Source organism: Dicentrarchus labrax, unplaced genomic scaffold, assembly GCF_905237075.1.
Source record: "Dicentrarchus labrax unplaced genomic scaffold, dlabrax2021, whole genome shotgun sequence".
Classification (NCBI taxonomy): domain Eukaryota; kingdom Metazoa; phylum Chordata; class Actinopteri; family Moronidae; genus Dicentrarchus; species Dicentrarchus labrax.
The window spans coordinates 14,575,969-14,596,770 of NW_026136710.1; the positions used below are offsets into that span (position 1 = coordinate 14,575,969).

The 20,802-nt window shown below is 38.7% G+C and overlaps 1 protein-coding gene across 1 annotated transcript in view; it reads right to left on the reverse strand.

Moving 5' to 3' along the window:
- Nucleotides 1-1,118: 1,118 nt before the first annotated feature.
- The window catches only part of si:dkey-112m2.1 (transmembrane protein 132C), a 143,869-nt gene continuing 124,185 nt past the window's right edge, over nucleotides 1,119-20,802 (reverse strand). The window contains exons 7-10 of the mRNA XM_051412701.1: nucleotides 15,036-15,244; nucleotides 11,664-11,973; nucleotides 4,030-4,221; nucleotides 1,119-3,493 (exon numbers count right to left, since the gene is read on the reverse strand). Coding sequence (XP_051268661.1) covers nucleotides 2,411-3,493; nucleotides 4,030-4,221; nucleotides 11,664-11,973; nucleotides 15,036-15,244 — 1,794 coding nt within the window. The 3' untranslated portion in view covers nucleotides 1,119-2,410. The remainder of the gene's footprint in view (nucleotides 3,494-4,029; nucleotides 4,222-11,663; nucleotides 11,974-15,035; nucleotides 15,245-20,802) is intronic.

Below are 20,802 nucleotides of genomic sequence, written 5' to 3' on the forward strand. Positions count from 1 at the left end.
AAGTGGGCAAGATAAATTGCATAGGAAATGCCACATTAACATGTAATAAGACTGAACTAAGTAATCTCTAATTAGGTTGCCCTTTTAGAAAGGGGAGCATGTCTGTGATCCTTTGGAAAAAGACTAATTGTCTGAGAGGGTTAGAGACTTTTTTAGGGCTCTGGTGCACTTGGCCTAGAACCTTTTTAACAGCTGATTATGATGCACAAATGATACTCACAGGTATTATCACATGGTGTTAAATGCAGGTGATAATGTTTATTATGCTCAGCTTTATATCTGCCTCTCGATACACTACTTTTTAATAGTTATCAATTTTACATCTTATACTTAGGTACTTGTGTTTCTCCAACTCACTGCCTCTTTTCTTCCACTGATGGTGCTAATGAATTAAAATTTTTGTATTATACTAAATAGTTTTCCTAATTACCTTATGGTGATAGATTAAGTTTTTGACTACGTTTACGTGTACCATGCTGGAGTTGCAAGAAGGTGTATGGGATGGTTGGCAGGCATATAAAGTTTTTGAATGTAAGTGTAAGATTGTCTATTTAGTCAGAAGTCGAATAAAGTACACTGTCAGTGAACATACTTAAATGATACGAGTATCAGCATTTTTTAGTTATATTAGTATTATTTAGTACTTATTTGGGTTGACAACTTAAACGTTTTTTGCGCTTTTAATAGCAGTTTTTTTAAATTAACTACACAGTTGGAGGAATTTTTGTACAAAAACAAAATTATTGCGAGTATCAGTATTTCCCAATACTGTAACAGTATTTCAAAACATTATTTTTAAAAAAACAAATAACGGAAAAGATATCTTACCTGACCATTTTTGTCTCTCACAGATTAATACTAACACTGATACACTGGGTAAAAAAATACATGGATATAGGAATGTATTGCTGATTGAAAGTTTTGGATGATAGCTGCAAGATAACTATATCTCTCCCGCTTCAGCTGGCAGCTGCACCGACTGTCAACAACAACAGACACTTCATTTTGATATTTGATGAAGCCACTGTCTGTGTACTCACATAAACCAGTCAGATGAGCAAAACAAGACAGACCCAGAGAAGAATACAACAGCCAGAAAAATGAATCATACAGCAGCATGATGGAGAAGAGTCACCCTCAGTTTTAATTAGTCCAGCAACCAATTTTAAAACAGAGATAGAAAACGATGGACCAATACTGACATATGATAAAACGAAGAAGAGGCCAGACTTTGGGCTTTCACTTCACAGTTTGTGGTAATTTTGTTAATTCACTGTCAGGACTCCAATATTTCATATACAGCAGTCTCTCAACCTAATTCAGGCCATACAAATTGTAAACTGGACTGATTTTTATGGAACGTTATAAATGAAGGGATTGAACCATACATTATTTATGTGATTGTCTATTGATTCTCTTGATGGTGATTAGTGATTTTCTTTTGAATGTAACTAATTCATTTTCTAATTGAATGTCAGGCTGTATCAGGATTTAAAGTAGTGTAAAAAGTCTACTTTATCTGAGGTATGCAACTGAATGAAAGGGAGTTGCATAAGTAACAACATTAACATAAGAAGGGAAAATGTGTGGGCTAACAAAACTTTTGAAACCAATATTAACATAATGAAACCAACCCAAAACTCAGCTCCATGATGAATGAATGCAATAATATCAAACCGACATGTCTCCAGAGGTATTGGTATTAGTTATCTACACACTTTCATTTCAGGTACCAGATCATACACACATGCCTCCTCATTAATAACATCATGCATGGATCTGGCTTCTGGAGACAAAACTAAACAAAAACTAAACTACAAACAAAACCTAAGCAAAACCAAACAGCACTTGTTACAAAATGTTACTATACATATAATACCTTCAAATCAAACTCTATGTTTATATACAATACAAATTTTGCTCTTCTTTCCTAGAATCTAGAATCGCTGACATGTGGTACAGAGCATACAGCAACTCTTTAAAAAAAAAAGCAACAAAGCGCAAAAAAGTACAACAAATACAACATTAAAACATGATGATTTAAAAAATAAAACATAAAACAAAGTACGTGGCGCATAGAAAAGGGAACTGAACCTCAATTAAAGACAAACGACGTACATTTAAGTTAAGCAACAATATCAAGTTCACATTTTCCCCATAACTATGCTGTGGTGCCATGGCAAATCATGTCTCTTTGTAGTCCTTTGCTTCACTGCCATGGAAACAACAGCGGCGGCTGAATGCACTTTCCTGTTGTTATGGTGAAGTACAGTTTAACAGCAGCCCCGGTCTGTTATTCACCCCTTATTCATTTTCTCTTTCCTTTCCTCCCTCCAACCATCCTTCCCTCCTTATTCTGAAGGCATTCAGGTGAGTTTCTCTTTAGTTCATTGAAAACACCCAGTACCCCCTATGCAATGTTCTTAATTGCATTCTCATTAAGCTTTTCCATGTAGTTCCTAAGATCCTTTGAGTCCCCAAGCTCGATGTCCGGACATACCCATTTTATCTCACTGGTCTGCACTAGTGCTAATGGGCTGAGCACAGGACATCCATTACTGGACTTGACATTGGAAAAGGTGGTGAACTTCACCCTCTTTCTCTTGGTAGTGGGTGAGTTAAGCGACTCATTCCTGTGATCCCTCCCACTCGAACTACAGCCTCCCACACCATTATTACCACGCTGGACGCCTCCATTTAATAGTTGACTACCTTCCTCTAGAGTACCACCAAGCTCGTCCTGCTGCTGTTGCTGCAGACATAGCCCCTCCTCTTGGCCCAGCCAAACCCAGTCGTGGGCATGGGGCATTGCTTCTGGGGCCTCCAGGGAAAGCTGCTTGCTACGGTACTTATATGCATAAGAGATGCAGTTAATTAGAAAAACCAGGATGGCCAGGCAGAAGACTCCCAGCAGAGCATACATACCAATCTCCAGGTCTGTCAGACCTCGTCGGGACGGTAACAAGTCCTCATCAGTGCTGCGGCTACGAGGCAGCTCTGCCTTGTCTGGATATTCAGAGAATTCGCTTGGGACCCTCGCCCCGCTGTCCGCTGATAGACGCCCCCCATTAGGTCTCACTGGGACGTGACCTCTGATGGTAGTGGCTCCGCGGTTGATTAACCCAGTTTCCATGTCAGAGATAGATCCACCATAATATGGAGGATCAGGCCGCGTTCGCCGATCACCTGGTTGTCTGTATTGCTCCCCTGGCTGACCAAATCTTACCTGTATATTTGCCATTCCAGTGGCTGTGACAGTACGCCTTTTTCCCTTCTGGCACACCTCTGATGGGCTCATTTCAACACGCACAAGCAAACCCTGACCTTCGCCCTTAGCAACAACAATGGGCCACTTCCATGCCGCACTGCGCTTTACCACCACCACCTGTTCATCCAGAGAGATGGCTGCCAGGGTAAAATGGGCAGGGTTGTAGTTGTCTAGAGGAGTCATGGATCCATCACTGAACTGGAGCCAAGCACTGATGAGGGACTCCTAATTAAATACACATACAAACAGAAATTGGTTTCAGTACAACAGCAGTAACCCAAATAACCCTGGAAATAATTCCAAAAACAGTAATCTGCAAGTTTCCAGCTAATGCATAAGAATGGGAAATTAAACAGAGGAACATGGTGAAAGCAAAAGTGAGCCTTAATTACCGTAGAAAGGTTCATAGAAACAATAGAGTGGATATTATATGATATGGAACTATTCCCCTGAAAGCCAAATATTCTTTTCTCTCCAAGGGAAGAGACAGTAGCCTTTTCCCATTTGAAATTATAATTACAGGAATAACAGAGCTGTTCAGTGGTTGGATATGCAAATCAAAGAGATGGCTTCACTAAATCAAGAGTGAATTAATTATAAAGGAAAAATTCTAATGCATATCATAGACTCCATAATAAGCCTTATCAAGCCCTGAACAAGCCAAATGCAATGCACCATACAGTGCTATTACAGTAAAGATGATACTTTCCCTCTTCTTGTGGTAGGTTAAGGAATGATATTTGGAAGTCTTGGACCCATACCTGTTTTAGTGAGTCAATGACCTCCTGTGTGGTTGCAGTGGCGATGATGGCCCTGTTACTCCCTGGGCTGAGCTGCAGGGACAGAGAGAGTCCAGATACCAACTGCACCCCCAGCTCTGTCACACTCACTTTATCATCCAGCACCCTGATGCTCCTCTCAGCCAGGACTGATGATGTCAGAGGGGACAGCACCTGCAATACATGCAAACACTTGCTGCTCATTATAGTCCATTAAGATCTGAGATGACATTGTTACTGTAAATGAAGAGGAAGAGCCAATTTGCTAGCAGCCACTGTTGTTGACTATGTACTGTCACTGTAGATGATAAGCTGTCCAATCTTGGAGCCCTGCAAGCTGAAGCCTGCACGCTAAATTGAGTTTTATCAAGAAATCCCTTTTAAAGTTCCTTCTTTGAATGTAGTCATACTATGTGGGTTCCAGTAGTAAATAAACTGTTATCAAAACAGATATTTGCACACATTTGCATACAGCTTTGATGGAATATCATCTTGTAGTTCAGTACTGTAAAATCTTAAAGAAAACACATATTCTTAAAGTACACTGCCTTATGTCAAATACCAGCCTATATCGATGTCAAAAGACCTCCAAATTGAATGACAAATGATGTTGTTTGTAACCGCACTCCAGAATGACACTTATGATGCCCTGTTTTATTATTCTATTCAACAGGACAATTCGTAATTTGCTTTTCTATCAAAAAAGTTATAAATCATGGTTATAAATAAATATAATAACAAATATATATGTTTTGTTAATTGATAGCGGTTTAGGGTTTGGTTATTTTTAGAACTACTAGAACTTCATTAGGGTTAGGGGACGTAATAGTAGTTGGGGTAAAAATTATTACTTAAACATCCGTGTTACATTCAGGAGGATCTATTGGCGGAAATGGAATGTAATATTCATAGGTATGTTTTCACTAGTGTATGGCCTGACAATAAGAATCGTGTTTTTATTGCTGGTCCTTTAAAGGGTTAAGGGACCTTCATTGTCATTGTTACAATATTAACCACTTGGTTGTTGTTAGGGATTGATCATTATCATGGTTAAACTAAGGTAGACTGTTGGTAGGACACCAGGCAGGAAAAGTGATCTCCTATGTTGATGACTTGTTTGTTGATTCATCTATCCACCCCAACCTCCTCTGTGGAATTTGTTGCTCTACAGTACTGTTGCCTAAATCTCTCCTTTATTACTTTTTTACTATGGTTGCCAGTGGACTTGAATGTAAACATGACGTATTTCTGGCATTTGCTGGAACAACAGATGCAGTTATTTTTATTGGAAGAACATTCTCCCTATACTTTTTTGTGTGCTGGGTCAATAAAAATGTATGTAAATAGAACGGAAACTTTGGCTCCTGTATTCAAAACTATTAAGCAACGGAGACCACATGCACGGGGTCTGTGCATAGATAAAGAAACATTATGATTATAAAAAACAACTAAACCTAAACTTGCACGCGAACCTATAATCGCCACCCTTCTAATACATTCTCTATCTCCCTGAGTTGCCAGAGATGTAAGCATGTAAATTGTTGTGATATTGTTATGAGATGAGAATCCCTCACATCCGCTCCAATTAGGGCTCCGGTCTCTCCCCCAGCCGCCCCCGCATAGATCCATTTACCAACCATAATGATCTGTCAGCACTGATCACTGCCTCATTTGTACAGACCCTTTTCCCTGTTTTCTTCCCTTTGGTTTACCTCGTTTTTTTTTTCCTTTTGCTTCCCACGCAGTGACACTGATATCACTGAGTTTTAAACGTTGCTAAAATCAGTGTAGTCAAAAAATGGGAAATTGTTTTAACCTTATCTCTGAGATGAGGGCAAAGGTTAAAAAGCCACACTGGTGGTGAATATCACCACCTACAATTCTTTACACATCTTCAGTGACACAAAATGTTAATATGAAAATTTTGGGCTACTGAAATGCTTCATTTTTGGAAGTTGCACTACTGGTAACATCATACTTACATACTTATACTCGTCATCATCATACTTGCATCCTCTGGATGTTTAGATTCATATCATTGTAGGTGAGTAAGATCTGTTTGCTTTATATTAAAATAAAATCACACTGCAGTCAAAAGGTGCCCCAATGCCGTACCAACTAGGAACTACTAAAATATCAGAAAGTAAGTAGGTACCTAAGTTTAAAGTTCAAGAAGCCATGCATCACCTTCTCGAACAGAAGCAGCTCCCAAACTTCCAGTCACAAAAACATTTACCCCCTTCATAGCTGTCCACGAGATGTCAGGAACATTTTTTGTGTCCCTCAGACTGATCAACAATCCTCTCAACCTAGCCCTGACTACATACTAACAAGTGTCCAGATTTTCTTAAAGGTGTCTAGGCTCCTTTCCTTGACTCTGTGGAAGTAGGCAGACCCTTTTCCTCCCCTTTGTCAGAGTCCTTTGTCCAATTTTAAGAAATGTCATGTCTCTTCTTTACCCCATTAGAGAGATTGCAGGTCCTGCCTTTGGCCTAGATCCATATTTGCAAGAGTCCCCCAGCAGACATGTCAAGTCCCTTCCACAGACCAGTTCCAGAGTTTACAGGTTGCTTCATTCCACCTCCAGAGAGCAATTAAAGACCCCTTCCAGGCTTCCCTCTTTCCATTCAAAGCTGTCAGTCTTGTCTTGTATGATTTCTTTCCAAATCTCAGAGGGCTTTTACTACCTGACCCCACAAAATCCCATTTGCGCCTGGTTCTAGTTTGGTGTAACCAACAATATTACATACGATCGATTGTTGCCCAGACCATGTTACTCTGACTCATTATTCTGACACTTTCGCAAAGGTTGATAGCATAATGTGTTTTTCATGCCAGTAGTCTATCCATAACATGTCAGACAGACGGTGCTTCAAAGGATTCATTAATTTCTCCTGATACACCTTTGAACTTGCAGCCCAGTATCTTAATGATGCAAATTTGGAATCTTCTAAAACCTCAGTGACATTTAATTGTCAAATCCTTCATTGTGCTTCGTTGTAATTCTAAACAGTTAAACAACACATCAAAATAAAGCTTCTAATGTGTGTTATGTAAGGCTGCTCAATTTAAATTTGATCATGATTACGATTTTGGGGTCAAACATTCTCAAAACTAATAAAATCGGGGGGGAAACGATTTTCTTTTCATTTCCTGTTGTGCAACGTTATATAGAAAAAAAGCTGTGTCCCAATTCAGGGATGTAGCCCCTGAATTGGGACACAGCCACAGTCTGCATGTTTTGTGCATGCGTATTTCCGTCCCTCCCCCACAGCATGCACTGCACATGAGTCAGTCACGTTGTTTTCGTTGGAGTACAGGTAACAGGTAATCAGTGATTCCTCTAGGATTTTTTTTTTAGCAGTGGGGGCAGGCCCGTCCGAACACGCCCGTCACGCCGGCGAACGTTTTACATATGAAACAGAAGTGACACTTCGCTGCGACACAAACAAATATATTTACCGTTTTAATGTTTCCAGATGTTTGATATCAGGACGTTGAGCTGAAAACTGACAAGTTGAACGTTGTCCAATTAAAACGGACCCACCGCAGTGACGTTTTTGGTGGAGCTGTTAGTTTAATAGTCGACTTGGAAGAAAGCGAACGTTTAGACAATAAGCTACATCAACACAACAGTATGTGGAGTTAAACTGAACAGCCCCAATAACCTCTAAATAGTTCTACTTGTTGTTAAATTGCAATGTGAGCGGCAGCCAACGGGGGTGCATTATGTCGGCAGGATCATTTGAAAGGCAACCGTGACTACATTGTGCGTCTGCCCCATTTCTGATACCGTGGCGGCAGAAATTTAACAGCGGTAGGCCGCCGCTCCAAAATCAACATAGAGGAAACACTGGGTAATTTCAAATGTTGTGGAAGTGCACTAAAATTTGAGAACACAAATTGTTTTTCTATGGCTTATCTTTTGTGTGTTATTTAATTTAATTTAACTTTCTGTAGAGATTGCAAGAGTGCACTATGACTGTCAATGTAAAAAGGAGACTTACAAATGTTTATGGGGAAAGGAAAGTGTAACTGAGGACTTCCTTGCAAAGTGTTTTTGACAAATGTCCATTAAATGCAGCATGTTTCTGAAGTTTAAAAAAAAAAATCGTTTGAATAATCGTGATTTCAATTTTGACCCAAATAATCGTGATTATGATTTTTTCCATAATCGAGCAGCCCTAGTGTTATGTATTCAAAATCTTCAGAAATTAGAGCACATGAAAATGTATTAGCACTCTGTTTCTTGGATGAATGAGGCAGAGTTCCTTCCTTTGCTGTCAAGCTGACTGGGTTTGACTTTCTGACAGTGCAGTTTCGCAGCAAGCACACCTCAGATTTTGAACCCCTCAACCAGCACATGAACACAGAATACAGTATTGTGGAAATCAGACCGCACTCTCAACCATAAGGTAACACTGAGAAAAATAAAAAGGTATATTCACAGTAGTTTATTATCTAGATTGACTATATGACTGGACTAGCTGCTTTGGAATTAGTTTTTTTTATCACAGAAATCTGTGATCGGATTTAAAACAAAAAGGTAAAACAAAAAAACCCCCCACCTTGATCTTTTCCTAATGGGCTTCCAAATACAAATAATACAAAATCAATTTTGGGAGGGCAAATGAAATACAATCTTGGTTCTTTTCATATTTATTCTTACACAATGTTTGAATAAAGATATTGTAGAAGAACAAAAATTGTGTACGACCAAATATTAGAATATTCAAAACAAATATTTTTTCTCTTTACACATCATTTGTGCCTATTATTGTAGTCAGATAGTAGTTAACCCTAACTGTGAGTGAACTGGGTAAATAAAGGTCACAGGAAATGGTTATACTGAAATGGCTTGTGTTGTTTTTAGGAAAATTAGGAAAGCCACTCAAATACATAACCCTAGTGGTTCACTGAGCTGATTTCATGCTTTGCTTTGTTCGTCTATTTCACTAAGTGTTTACATGATTTCTCTGGATTAAGCCCAAAAGCTTTGTCCTAAATCAAGAGCATGTTTTCATTCTGAATGATTTAACCTTTCCACAGACCACCTGAGAAGCATACCAAAGACTAGGCTGAAAACATAACTAACACTTTGAGTACAAATTGTTGATTAATTAGTAGAAACATTAACTATCAAATCAGGTCTGCATTCAGTGCTACAAATAACCTTTATGTTCAGTTATATCATTTGCATTTCAAGGGAGAAATACACTCACTTATAACAGGTACCAGCAATTATAATTCACTTTGCAATATCTAGATCAAGCAGGAACTGGTACAGGAACCAAAAACATATCTGAAATTATTCCTTCATTACCACAGAGATATACTACAACATACTGTATTTCTTCTGGGATAAAATCCTATGTATTTTTAAAAATCTTTCTTGGTTACTGCAGTGATTGCACTTGGATGTCATTGTCAACAATTGGAAAGCACTTGTATTAGAAGTTGGACCTAAAATTGATCTGAATTAAACAAATGTCAGTCTCCTTAACACAATTGCCAATACTCTGGAGTCCACTTGATTGATTGGGTTTAAAATAAAGAAAGTGATTGAATGAGTGACTGCATGAACATATTTTATAGAAAGAAGAATAGTTTTTTTTACATATTACCCACTTCTTATGCATTTATTCCATTCATTAAGTGCATTCTCCATGACCAATCAAGCAGCTACCACCACCATGGCCGAAATATTAAGGCAACAAGGACAATTACCGATACATACTTTCTCCAAAACAACCCAGGCTTCCTAGCTACAGCCATTGGAAAGCAGCCAACATGTCTCTCAAAATGAAAAATGAACTTTTTTTTTATTCTTGAATGCAACCAATATGGTTATGTGATCCAATATTATAACTCCACAAAACTAATTACCTGCCATTTTAGCCTAAAAATGAATAATGAATTAATTAAAAACCTTTCTGACAGTCTTTATGACAGTTGATGTTTGGAAACCTTCCAAATGTGCAGGGTTGCTTTATAGCACTGAATTACAAGTTATCCTCTAATTGGATTTGAATTTAATACTAATCATGCACACAGTGAATTGGACTGGGCTGACTTTGTCAAAATCAAGGCTGGATCTAGCATTTGAGGCATTCATAATACAGTTTGTTAAATGGCCTATAGAGACGTTCACCCTTTATACCACTGTACAACATCTTACTCATCAGCACAGATGAGTAAGATGTAAATCTACTAGATGTTAGCTTTGCAGTAAAATGAATGAGAACAATATTCCCATTTCATCAGTACCAGACTTAACACAAGATGATGTCCAGTCACTTTTCCTTTCATTTAAGCCATGTCCTGGCCAGCAGTGAAACGGCACTCTGTCTCACAAACACATAATCACTCAAGAAGTGCCAACAGCTCTTCAGTTGATAAATAAAGAGAAGGAGATTATGATTCCAGTCCACTGCCTCAACAATGTGTTGTTCCGTATCGTGCTATCTTGTAAATGCCAGATTGATGTTGATTTACACTGTGAGCAAGCACACGTGCTGTCCTGAGCAAGAACCTGGTTGTAATATCAGATAAATAGGATTCTGAGCGTGTGTGTGTGTGTGTGTGTGTGTGTGTGTGTGTGTGTGTGTGGGTGTGTGGGTGTGAAGGAGAAAGAGAGACCGAAGAAGTGCAATCTTTTATTAGATGTGCCATGAAGGCATGTTTCTCTGTCAGCTTCTGATAGGCTTAAGTATTTGTGCCATGCTGCAATCAATGTAGTTATTTTTGTTACTCGTTCCCTTTCCACTGCCAAACCTGTTCCGTCTTACCCCATGTTTTCTATACCTATACCTTACTTCCAATCTGCACATTTCTTTCTAGTTTTACTCCTTTCTAAACATGCAAACTACTAAGTTAAAGCGACACTCTCTTTTTCTGGCCACTTGGGGTCAGAACAACTTATAAAAACCTAAAAACACAAACTTTTAACATATTATTGGCTTTTCGTTTGCGATGGAGTGCCTATTTTATGTATCCAGCTGCCACAAAGCAACATTAGCATTCATTCAGAATCATGTTTCTGGCTACCTGATGAATGTAAATCTAATATTTACTCTCCTTTTAGACACGTTTCCGTCTCCATCTAGGTTTTAGCTCCTAGATGCTCCACTACGTTCACCAGCTTGTTGTTAACTTTGTCTGGATCGGTGGTGTACATGGGGGTATATTAGAGCATTTTTGCTGTAAACACATGCTTGTTGCTGCAAGAGACTGTTGAGAGTGGAATTTGGTACCACCAAAACAATGAGGTCAAAGGGCCTAAAAAACCTTGTAGAGATGAAGAGTTGGGTGTCTTTTCCCCAACTTCCTCAACTCCTTTTTCGCTGGCCATTTTCACAGTACTTACAGACTTTACAGGATCTCTGTTGTTCATGGGTTACGGTTAACTGTGTAGGCAGGATTAAGCAAAACTACTGCTTCTGTGTCAACTGAAAATGATGTTGATGAGACAGATGTGTCACTACTGATCGGTTGGGGCAAAATAACCCCTTCACCCAAACGGCTAAAACAAACGAGCAGGATGTCTGAATAATGAAATGAAACAAAATTAAAATGCAGTTTGCTTATCAGGTTCCCAAAACAGACAGACATCCAACCTGTAGTTTGGTGGTTCCAGGGCTCAGTCCTATTAGGACTTGGCCCTCCGACAGTTGCGCAACCTTCGGGTCCGCCACCCTCAGAGAATCCTTCACCAGTTGTGTAACCTCCACCTGCCAGTCACTACCCAGAAGGAAGTTCTGCTGGCCCAGTCCGTCCTCCTCCGGGGCTCCTCTAACTTCTCCCGTATCTGCCACAAAGTGAGTGAGGACACGCAGAGTGGTGCTCTGATACTGGGCCACACAGCTGTTGTCTGTCCTCTCATCAGCTCCATCGTCTTCATCCTTGTCATCGGTGACCCTCTCATACCTACAGGGATGGGAAAACAGATGAACAATGGGAATGAAGCACAGATCAATTGCTTATAACAGTGAGGAGTATAGAGGCAGATGCTTTAAGCATACTTCAGGTTGTTTCAGGGGTAAAAAGTACTGAACGCTCTTTGTGTCTGGAGAAGTCCTAAGGAGACAGAGATACTTTGAAGGTTATCAACAGCACAATTCTGCTTTTTCCTATCACAATTCAATGTAATTCATTTTTTTCTTATCGCCATTAATGCCCACGAAGTCTAAACCCTCTGATGTATTTACTGCAGTCAATGCCTCGACTCTGTTGTGCTGCAGGTTTTCCCAACCTCCCGAAAGTCGTACGCTCCCAGTGTTTTCAAAAATCCATTAAAAACAGCTTGCAGAGACAAACTGCTGCCTTGCTTGTGTTCTCATTTTCTTTAAAAGGGCAGCTGATATTTTGCTGTATGTCTGCCATTTATTTGGCCCACAGCAAACACTTTGCAGATATAGCCATCTCAGAAGATATGTGAGATATGTTTTGTAGCAAATGCAGGGGAATTTTATGACACATCTGTTCTGTTCTTTAAGTCTAAGTTTGTATGACCCTTTATCACATTAACAGGCCCACATTAGACTGGGAAAGGTAGAAAAGGAAGCAAGAAAGGGGAAAACAACCCTATTACTGTGAAAACATTTAAAAATCCTACAAAGAATTATGGAAGAAGGAAAATAGGTGCCACTGTGGACCTAATACGACACTGAAACATTTATACCAATAGACAGCGTAGATTAAAGCGCACACAGTGTGCAATTTAAGAAGATAAAATACAGTCTCAAACCATTACTAGGCAAGATTTATATGGCACCAGGATGTTTTATACAAGTTTAAGTGTACTTTATAAAATAAAAAACAAAACAAAATAAAAGTTCATAACATATCCTACCTTGCTGCATTAAGGGGTCCATTTGATTCTATTCTCTGCTCTACTGTATTTTTAAAGCACTTTGTCTCACTTCATGATTAACTGGAATTTACTGTACCTCCTGTTCCAATTCTTTCCAAAAATACATTAAAAGTGCTTGTAGACACAAACTGCTCCCTTGGTTACTATAATACATCATATCAAACAACAACATATTGTATTTTTTGGTCCCCAGGCTTAGCCGCAGGAGCTACAGTGATGGGTAAAATGTGGCCTCGGGACACGGATCCGCTCTAAAGAGTTCGACCATGTTGATGATGAAGAGAAACATTGCTATGGCTATAATGCGTATACATTAGTCTTATCCTTGCACTCTTCATCTTCCATCACTCTTTATCACTGGATATATGTCGATTTTGTTGTTTTGTCCTGTGCATTGCCATCTCTCACACTGCATGCCTGGCTCTCACTCTATATTTCTCACATCAATTTCTAACTTGACTTTTCTATAATCTATTTTTCAACTTGCACTGTTTTTCTCTCTCTCTCCCTCTTCTCTCTTACTCTTTCGAGCTCTGCTTGCATCTCTCTCTCTAACAGTCAGGTGGCCGGGGGGGGAGTGACAGTGACAGTTTCCATTAGGTTTAATGAGGCATGGCCGGTCAGGCAGAAAAACAGGCTGACAGGTTAACATGCTGTGGCCCAATGGCTTGGCTTAGTTCCTAACCTCTTTCCACCATCCCCTCCCCTTCCCTTATTCCACATCAGTGAAGGGACGGCAGTCTAAACCAAGGTGACATTTGTGGCTGGCAACAGAAACATGAGGTCAGGTCATGTTTGTAGCAGTGAGTGACAGGTCAGCCAAGGTGCCAGAGTGTAATGAGGTAGCTTACATGCTTATGTGAATGTGAATGCGCACACATTGATAAAGCCATGCAGAGAAAACATTTTATTTTTTTCATTTAGCTTTCTCTGTTACAAATATGCACATAAACTTCACATATCATGCATTCTTCATACGGTGAGGTGCTTGACAGACATGACTGATGTGCTCAGGCGTTGGTAGCCTAGGGGGTATTTGTGTTAGAGTGCCACCCTGTGGGGTGTAAGCCAGTGGGAGATGACACCACAGTGACTTTGTGGCAGGAATGTGCTGTTTTCTGTACAAATGTTTAATGCATATGTTATTGTGATGCAGTGATGTTTTAAACATTTAACGCTACTGCTAATTATGACTCCTAAAAATCTGATTCACACAAGCTAAAACGTCACCAACAGTAAATATGATGTATGTCAACTGCTAAATTGAACATGAATGTGTAATATCATGGCTCTAAAGAGGCTAAACACAGTGGCACATGGAATAATTTCATTTAGTGTTACAACGCAAACACCTTAGTGTTTTGGGTTTTTCATGTCTTCACCATATCTGTCTATGTGATCACAATATATAATAATTATAATGGCTTTTATTAAATGTAAATTAGTCAGTGTGCTTCGGTGATCATTTATTTTAATGTAAATAGGATAATTTTGATTTTAATCAGCCGTATTCATATTTGAAGAAAAATCACTCACTTAAATATTTTTATTACCACCTTCTTGTACAACTCACGATGCACCGCACAGATCATTGCACACAGTGTCACTTTTCAGCCTCAGGAATTTTGTCCATGCTCTGTAATGCTCAAAATTATTACTCATTTCTTATTCAGCATAAGTACCTTTTTGGGAGACTGAATTATTAGACACTCATTATACCAGCTCTGCTGCTGCACCTGCATTTTATGCCTCATATGTCTGCACCAACACTACCAAGCCATTTTATTGTTTTTACCTGTGAAGAATGTGCCTCAGATTCTCATGTAGGGTTCAAAATCAGGTTATTAACTTAAATAAAGAAATGTAAAGATATGTCCAGGGACCGCTTTAAAATGACTGTTATATATGGGTACTCATTGGATAAATCAAAAAATTGATTTTGCGTGTGGAGTAATTGTTCAGCTTGTTCAAGAGTTTAGTGTTAAGCAAGGATCATGTTGAGCTGCCTTGAAGATGCTGGTGCTGTGCTGCAGTGTTCACTTTATAGGTGTATATTTAAGAATACTGCACAGTACAAAATGCAACAGTATAGCTGCAAAAGGCACTCAGGCCTTACCTTCTGTTGCCTGCACTGACAGGGACCCTCCAGCCCTTTATCTGGCTGAGCTCGGGGTCGGCCACATCGATTAGCAAGGGCAAGCGGGGCATCCATACACTCATCTCAAGTTGGGCGCTTAGAAAACTGTAGGTAAAGTTGAGCATCACCCTGCTCTTGCCTCTTGTCTCCTTCCCATTGACGTACACATAGTCACAGCGCTCTGACACCTGGAGAAAAAAGGGAACAATGAGAGGTGGCAGGATGGGAGACGGGCACAAAGAGATAAAGAAAGACAAATCAATTTGAGATTGAAAACTTGGAGAAAAGATGACAAAGTATTCAAATTCTTTAAAATAACAAATTTAAATATAATTTTGCTAAAATGTATCATGGATGTAGTTGCAAAATTTTGTCATTTGGAAGTATTTGAGGAAGATTTCCAGTTTTTGTCCAGTTGAAGATTTTCAGTCAACAGCCTATTCTGACATGCTGGAGGGTGGAAAGATTTGGCATTACTTCAATGAAACCTCAAGTGTCAGGTCTGCTCAGTTTCCTCTCTGCTTGTGTGTGCGGTTGAATGTGTGCGAATGCGTATTTAATGCGTGCGCTCGCAGGATAATATGTGTGCAAGGAATATGACTTTGGTCCAACTTAACAGATGGAGCTGAGAAAAGACACAAAACCTGCTTCATCCAACCAGAGAACAAAACACTTGCTCGAACCAAATTCTGATTGGCTGGATGAAGTACAACTCCAATCAGGTTTCTCAGATGCGTCTCCAACATAGAGAAATTATATAGCAAGAGCATCAGAAGTGTCTGTTAGTATATTCAAAGCACCACAATCTCCGCATCAAATATTTTTTCCCCCTTTGACGACCAAATCCATTTAACGATCTGTCATTAAAATTGCGTTTGTAATCACTTGCATTTCAATTCATTTCAATCTCAAATACCATCATATGCTTGATTGGCACAACTAGTAATTTCAGCAGAATTCCTCAATACTGACAGTTGCTTCTTTATAACGAACCAGTCACAAGAAGACTGTCATCTGCCTCCACGTCTTTGCATATAACTTGGCAGCTTTACTCTCAAATGATGTCAGACCAGCCCCTGTCTCTGAGCAACAAAACTGACAGCTTGGTATCTGTCAGCTCTCTCCTCCTCCCTTTCGTTTCCTCTTTCTATCCCACTCTTTTACCCTCACCCTCAGTCTACTACTGTATTACTGTACCTCCTACATGTTCAGTCTTCCTGTAATGAGAACGGGTGGTGCTTCAGAAAGGACATTCAGAGTCGGAGAAAGGTTTAACATTTCATCTGGATTTCTGTTCAATTGATCAGTTTCATAAATCAAATCTGTGAAATGCATTTGTCATGTCAGTGTGTACAATCAATATCAAAATTATGTAGCATAGCCTTTCTTTGATAAGACCAACAGTCATCACATAAAGCAGTGTTTCTCAAACTTTTCACACCCCATACAACCTCAACACCACAAATCATTAGACTCTCCAAATACCACCATTATGGCTGACATTAGAATGCGGTAGTCTACTCTGTTCAGCTATGGAGAGTTCACGCAGGAGGCAGCTTTATTCCTTAGAAACCTAATAATAAAGAACTGGCACTTACACTCTTCCACAAAACTCCCATACACTGCAAGGTGTGACTAATTACGGGTGTATGCGTGCGGTACATGCGTCTGTTGTGACTACCATTGACCGTATATATAAGGTGACTACGTAGCAAGCTGATATTGAACAATATTACAGGAAAAGCTAAAATTATTTTATCTTACATTTTAGTATAGTTTAGAATTTCCATTTGGAATTTTGTCGTATTCTGATAATATTATATGTTAAATAATAGATTGAGAACCAATGACTTACAGTGCAAGTCAAATGATAACTTTGCATGATGCTTGTTATGACCATATCAATTACTTGATTAAAAGCTGTGAAAATGAAAATGTTCCATGTAGTTAGAACTGAGATTTAATGAACTGATTGATTGTCAGATATTTAATTTGCAACAGTTTAAATAATTTAAATGATTCATTGATTATCAAAGATAAAATGCTAAACACTGACTGTTTTCCTTCTTCTCAAAATGAGAGGTCTTGCTGCCTTTCTTTGTTTTATCTTTTTAAATTAATAATAATAATTCCCAGGCATCACCCTGCACTCTTCTGGACATGTTTTACTATTGCCTGACACTGTTTAGCCAAAGCAAATAATCGAGTAATCGCAAATCAGAAAAATGAAAATAAAAATGATTGTCAGTTACAGCCTGTCTTATCTAAGGAAGAAATAACACAGTACTTTGATAATACTAGTTTCTTAAAGCAGCCCCTCTCTGTTGTAGGTGTGCACGTCACACACATAATGTTCACGACATGCACTAATGTGCTGGGTTTCTAAAGGCAGCCATCCAGGGAGTGAGCTGAAAGAATCCACTTCACTGTTTATTGAGTCTCTTAAGCCTCACCTCTATTTTTGTTCCTTTTTGCACCGTTCATTTTCTCCAGCACTCATACACTCACTCTCTCTGATGCCCTAATGCTGAAATCAGTTCATGTCAACCCATTTCTACCTTTCAATCTCTAGTTTTGTTCCACTTTTACTCTACATTCTAGATCCATCTTTATCTTTCTTTCTGAAAGGTATCGGAGATGATAGCCGTAAAGATTTAATTGAGATCTCTGTAAGGTGACATATTCTGCACAGCATGAAAGATTTAGCACTTGACTGATCTCGCTAGCCGCAGTTATCACCATTAATGTGTCATGAAACCACGCACAAATCAATGTCACTTCTCCATGGAAACAATCCATTGTGTTGATAATCACGCAGGCTTGAAATTTTCAGAGTGACATGCACAAACCCAGATAAGGACACCACAGAATACAATTCAGATTCAGAGTTTATGACGCTAAGATTCTACTGTACTGGAACCTTTCGGCTATGGCCATTTGCTAAAGAATGTTAAGATTTCTTTCATTCACTAAAAAATAAATTGTCTTACTTAACTGGAAATCAGGGCACTGAGCATAAGTGGTATTTTTCTTAGATGATTCCAGCTGAGAGCAGTAAGTGTGTGAAATTTCATCATTCTAAACTATAAAGACTCACTAAAACTATAAAGTATATCCTAGTGTGAGGTTCAGTGGTTTATCTGGAACACCTTAAGGCTCTACATAATTGTAATAAAAAGTGAAACATCTAGACTCACATTGAAACAGAAGATAAAAAACACTCGCATATTTTGATTCTGTTCGTTGAGCTTTATATTACTATTTGTCTGAATTTATATTAAAATCAATCTGCCTTTAAGAAATAAAGACCTGGGGGAGGATATGTTGTAATACCTAGCTTTCAAGGTTGTTTTTAGATTTGATGAACATTAGTACATTTCCCCCGCTGTCCATTTTTCACAGTTTTCACTTTCATTTTATCAGAAAATATTCAAACAATGTTTGTTTTATTGGAATCACAAAGCATGGACTTGGAAGCCATTCTAAAGCAGTGTCCTGCTAATTCCTGGACTCACTTGTTATGGTAGAGTACTGTAGGCGACTGGCATCAAAAGGGAAAACATTGACAGCGGCTGCTTTAACCAAACGGTGTTTAGCAAATGCAGAATTTTAAAACTTGTTTGCTGTTGTTTTTGCATTTAAGGATAAAGGCCCAATGGCAGGGATATGACCAAATTATTCTTATCCTAACTGTATTGTGAGTGTTTGATTTTCCAATAATATAACTATTGATTGCTAATTTGTGAAATCAGAGCTTATTTGAATGCAGGGGCAGTTTTCAAACAGGTGATAGTGTAACTTTGCTTAAAAAATGCAAATTTTTCTGTAGTAATTTTGCGTTCCTCGCAATAGAGTTTGTGTTCCCTGGTAATATGTTCTGTATTCCCTCTGATCCATAAAGAAAGGCTGAGCCACATTACGATACAATCTTATGTATTATGTAATAGACCGCCCCCTGGTTGTAGCCCTGGGATGATATAGCTTTGGCCATGACTGTGCATTGATATGATTATGGCCGTGACACATTGGTTTTTAAGAGGCGTAACAGTGCATGCAGAGGCTGTATATATGCAGTTAATTGACATGGTTGTGCTGGCTGAGCACTGTAGTGAAGCTCCTGTATTCTTGAGCTTCTGTGATGTATCGGTAAAACACATCTGTCAAATCAGAGGTTAAAATCCTATAAGTTTATGTCATGCCGAGAATCAACTTGTTCATCAGTCACTTAGGGCTAATAATAACTAACAGTTACCTTCTAATCTAATAATCTGCTGATTTTTCTCAATTAATTAATCATTTAATTGTTCGGTCTATAAAATGTTAGAAAAGAGGATAATAGGGACAATGATGTTCAATCCAAGGTGTCTTTGAATTGCTTGTTTTGCTTGAACAACAATCCAAAGCCCAAAGATATTTGACTTGCTATTATAACAGACTGAGAAAACCTGCAAATATTCACAAGCAATTATCAAAATAGTGATTAAATGATCAAACATTTCAGCTCTACAGTCAACGTAAAATCCACTGGTAGGCTTTGTAAATATACCAGTGAGCTATTTCCAATTTGTAGTGGTGGGGTAAAATAAAGAGAACTGCCAATAAGATGTGGCCTTTACAGTTTTAGGTTCAGGATTATTTTATGGTGGTCCATGCTGCGGGAAGAACTTAATCCTCAAAGTTTCTATGAGGGAAGATGGAGATCCCGATCAAAAAAAGTGTTTTATTTTGAGTTTCCTTTGAAAATAGGGTGGAGAGAGGAGGGGTACCGCTTACTGTTACCAAACTAGAAGGGTGGGCAGGGGAGTGCGCTACCGAGGTCAGCGTCACAATGTGTGGTACTACTTCAGTGGATAATTAAACCCTTTGAGAGATCTGCCTCTTCTCTTCTCTCTGATATGCATGTACTGCACACATACAACACACAAAATCAGCTCCTCAATATAACACACACACACACACACACACACACACACACACACACACACACACACACAGCTGCAACACTTTTCTTTTTCTTTCACACATACTGACAATTAAGAACAAACAGTTTATTTTTTCTCATTTCTCTCACTTCACTCATTTTTCTCGCTTCTCCTTTTGCGTAATAGGATGGGGACACACTGAAGGGCAAAAATATAAAATCTAATGTTATCACAGTAAAAAAGCTCAATCTTTACCTACCACAGTGGATTAAGCTACTGCTTTTTAAAATGTTTAGATTAACAGTAAATCCTGTGTAACATTTCCCAAAGCATTCAATAAGGTTTTATATTAATTACGCAAGCTTTCAGAGAGCCTGATGAAAATCAATTTAGAGAGATTTGAAACTTGCTCAAGATAGGAAATCAATCATGGTGAAATTTTTGCCACCTTTATTGTTTGTCAGAGCTCTGTTATTGGCAAATGGTAATAAAGTTGCAAACTGGGGCTTTTGAGAAAACTCTTCTACTTAGGGCATAAAGTCGGATTTCAAACTACCTTTTTAAATGCAGGAGATGAAATTCTTACTGTGCTTTTCAAAACATACTGTATATGCAATGCAATTACATTATTTTAACATTATCTGGAGGCAAGTAAAATGAGCAGAGGGAAATGAGAGTGGCATCAGCTACAAGCTGCAGAATAAACAGCAACTTTTGTCTAATATGAATTCGAGCTGCTGTCTTGTTGTATTTTGGCTCCACCGTATCAGATGGGGAAGTATAGATTTCAGGCAACAACATGATCAGAAACAAGCACATACTAG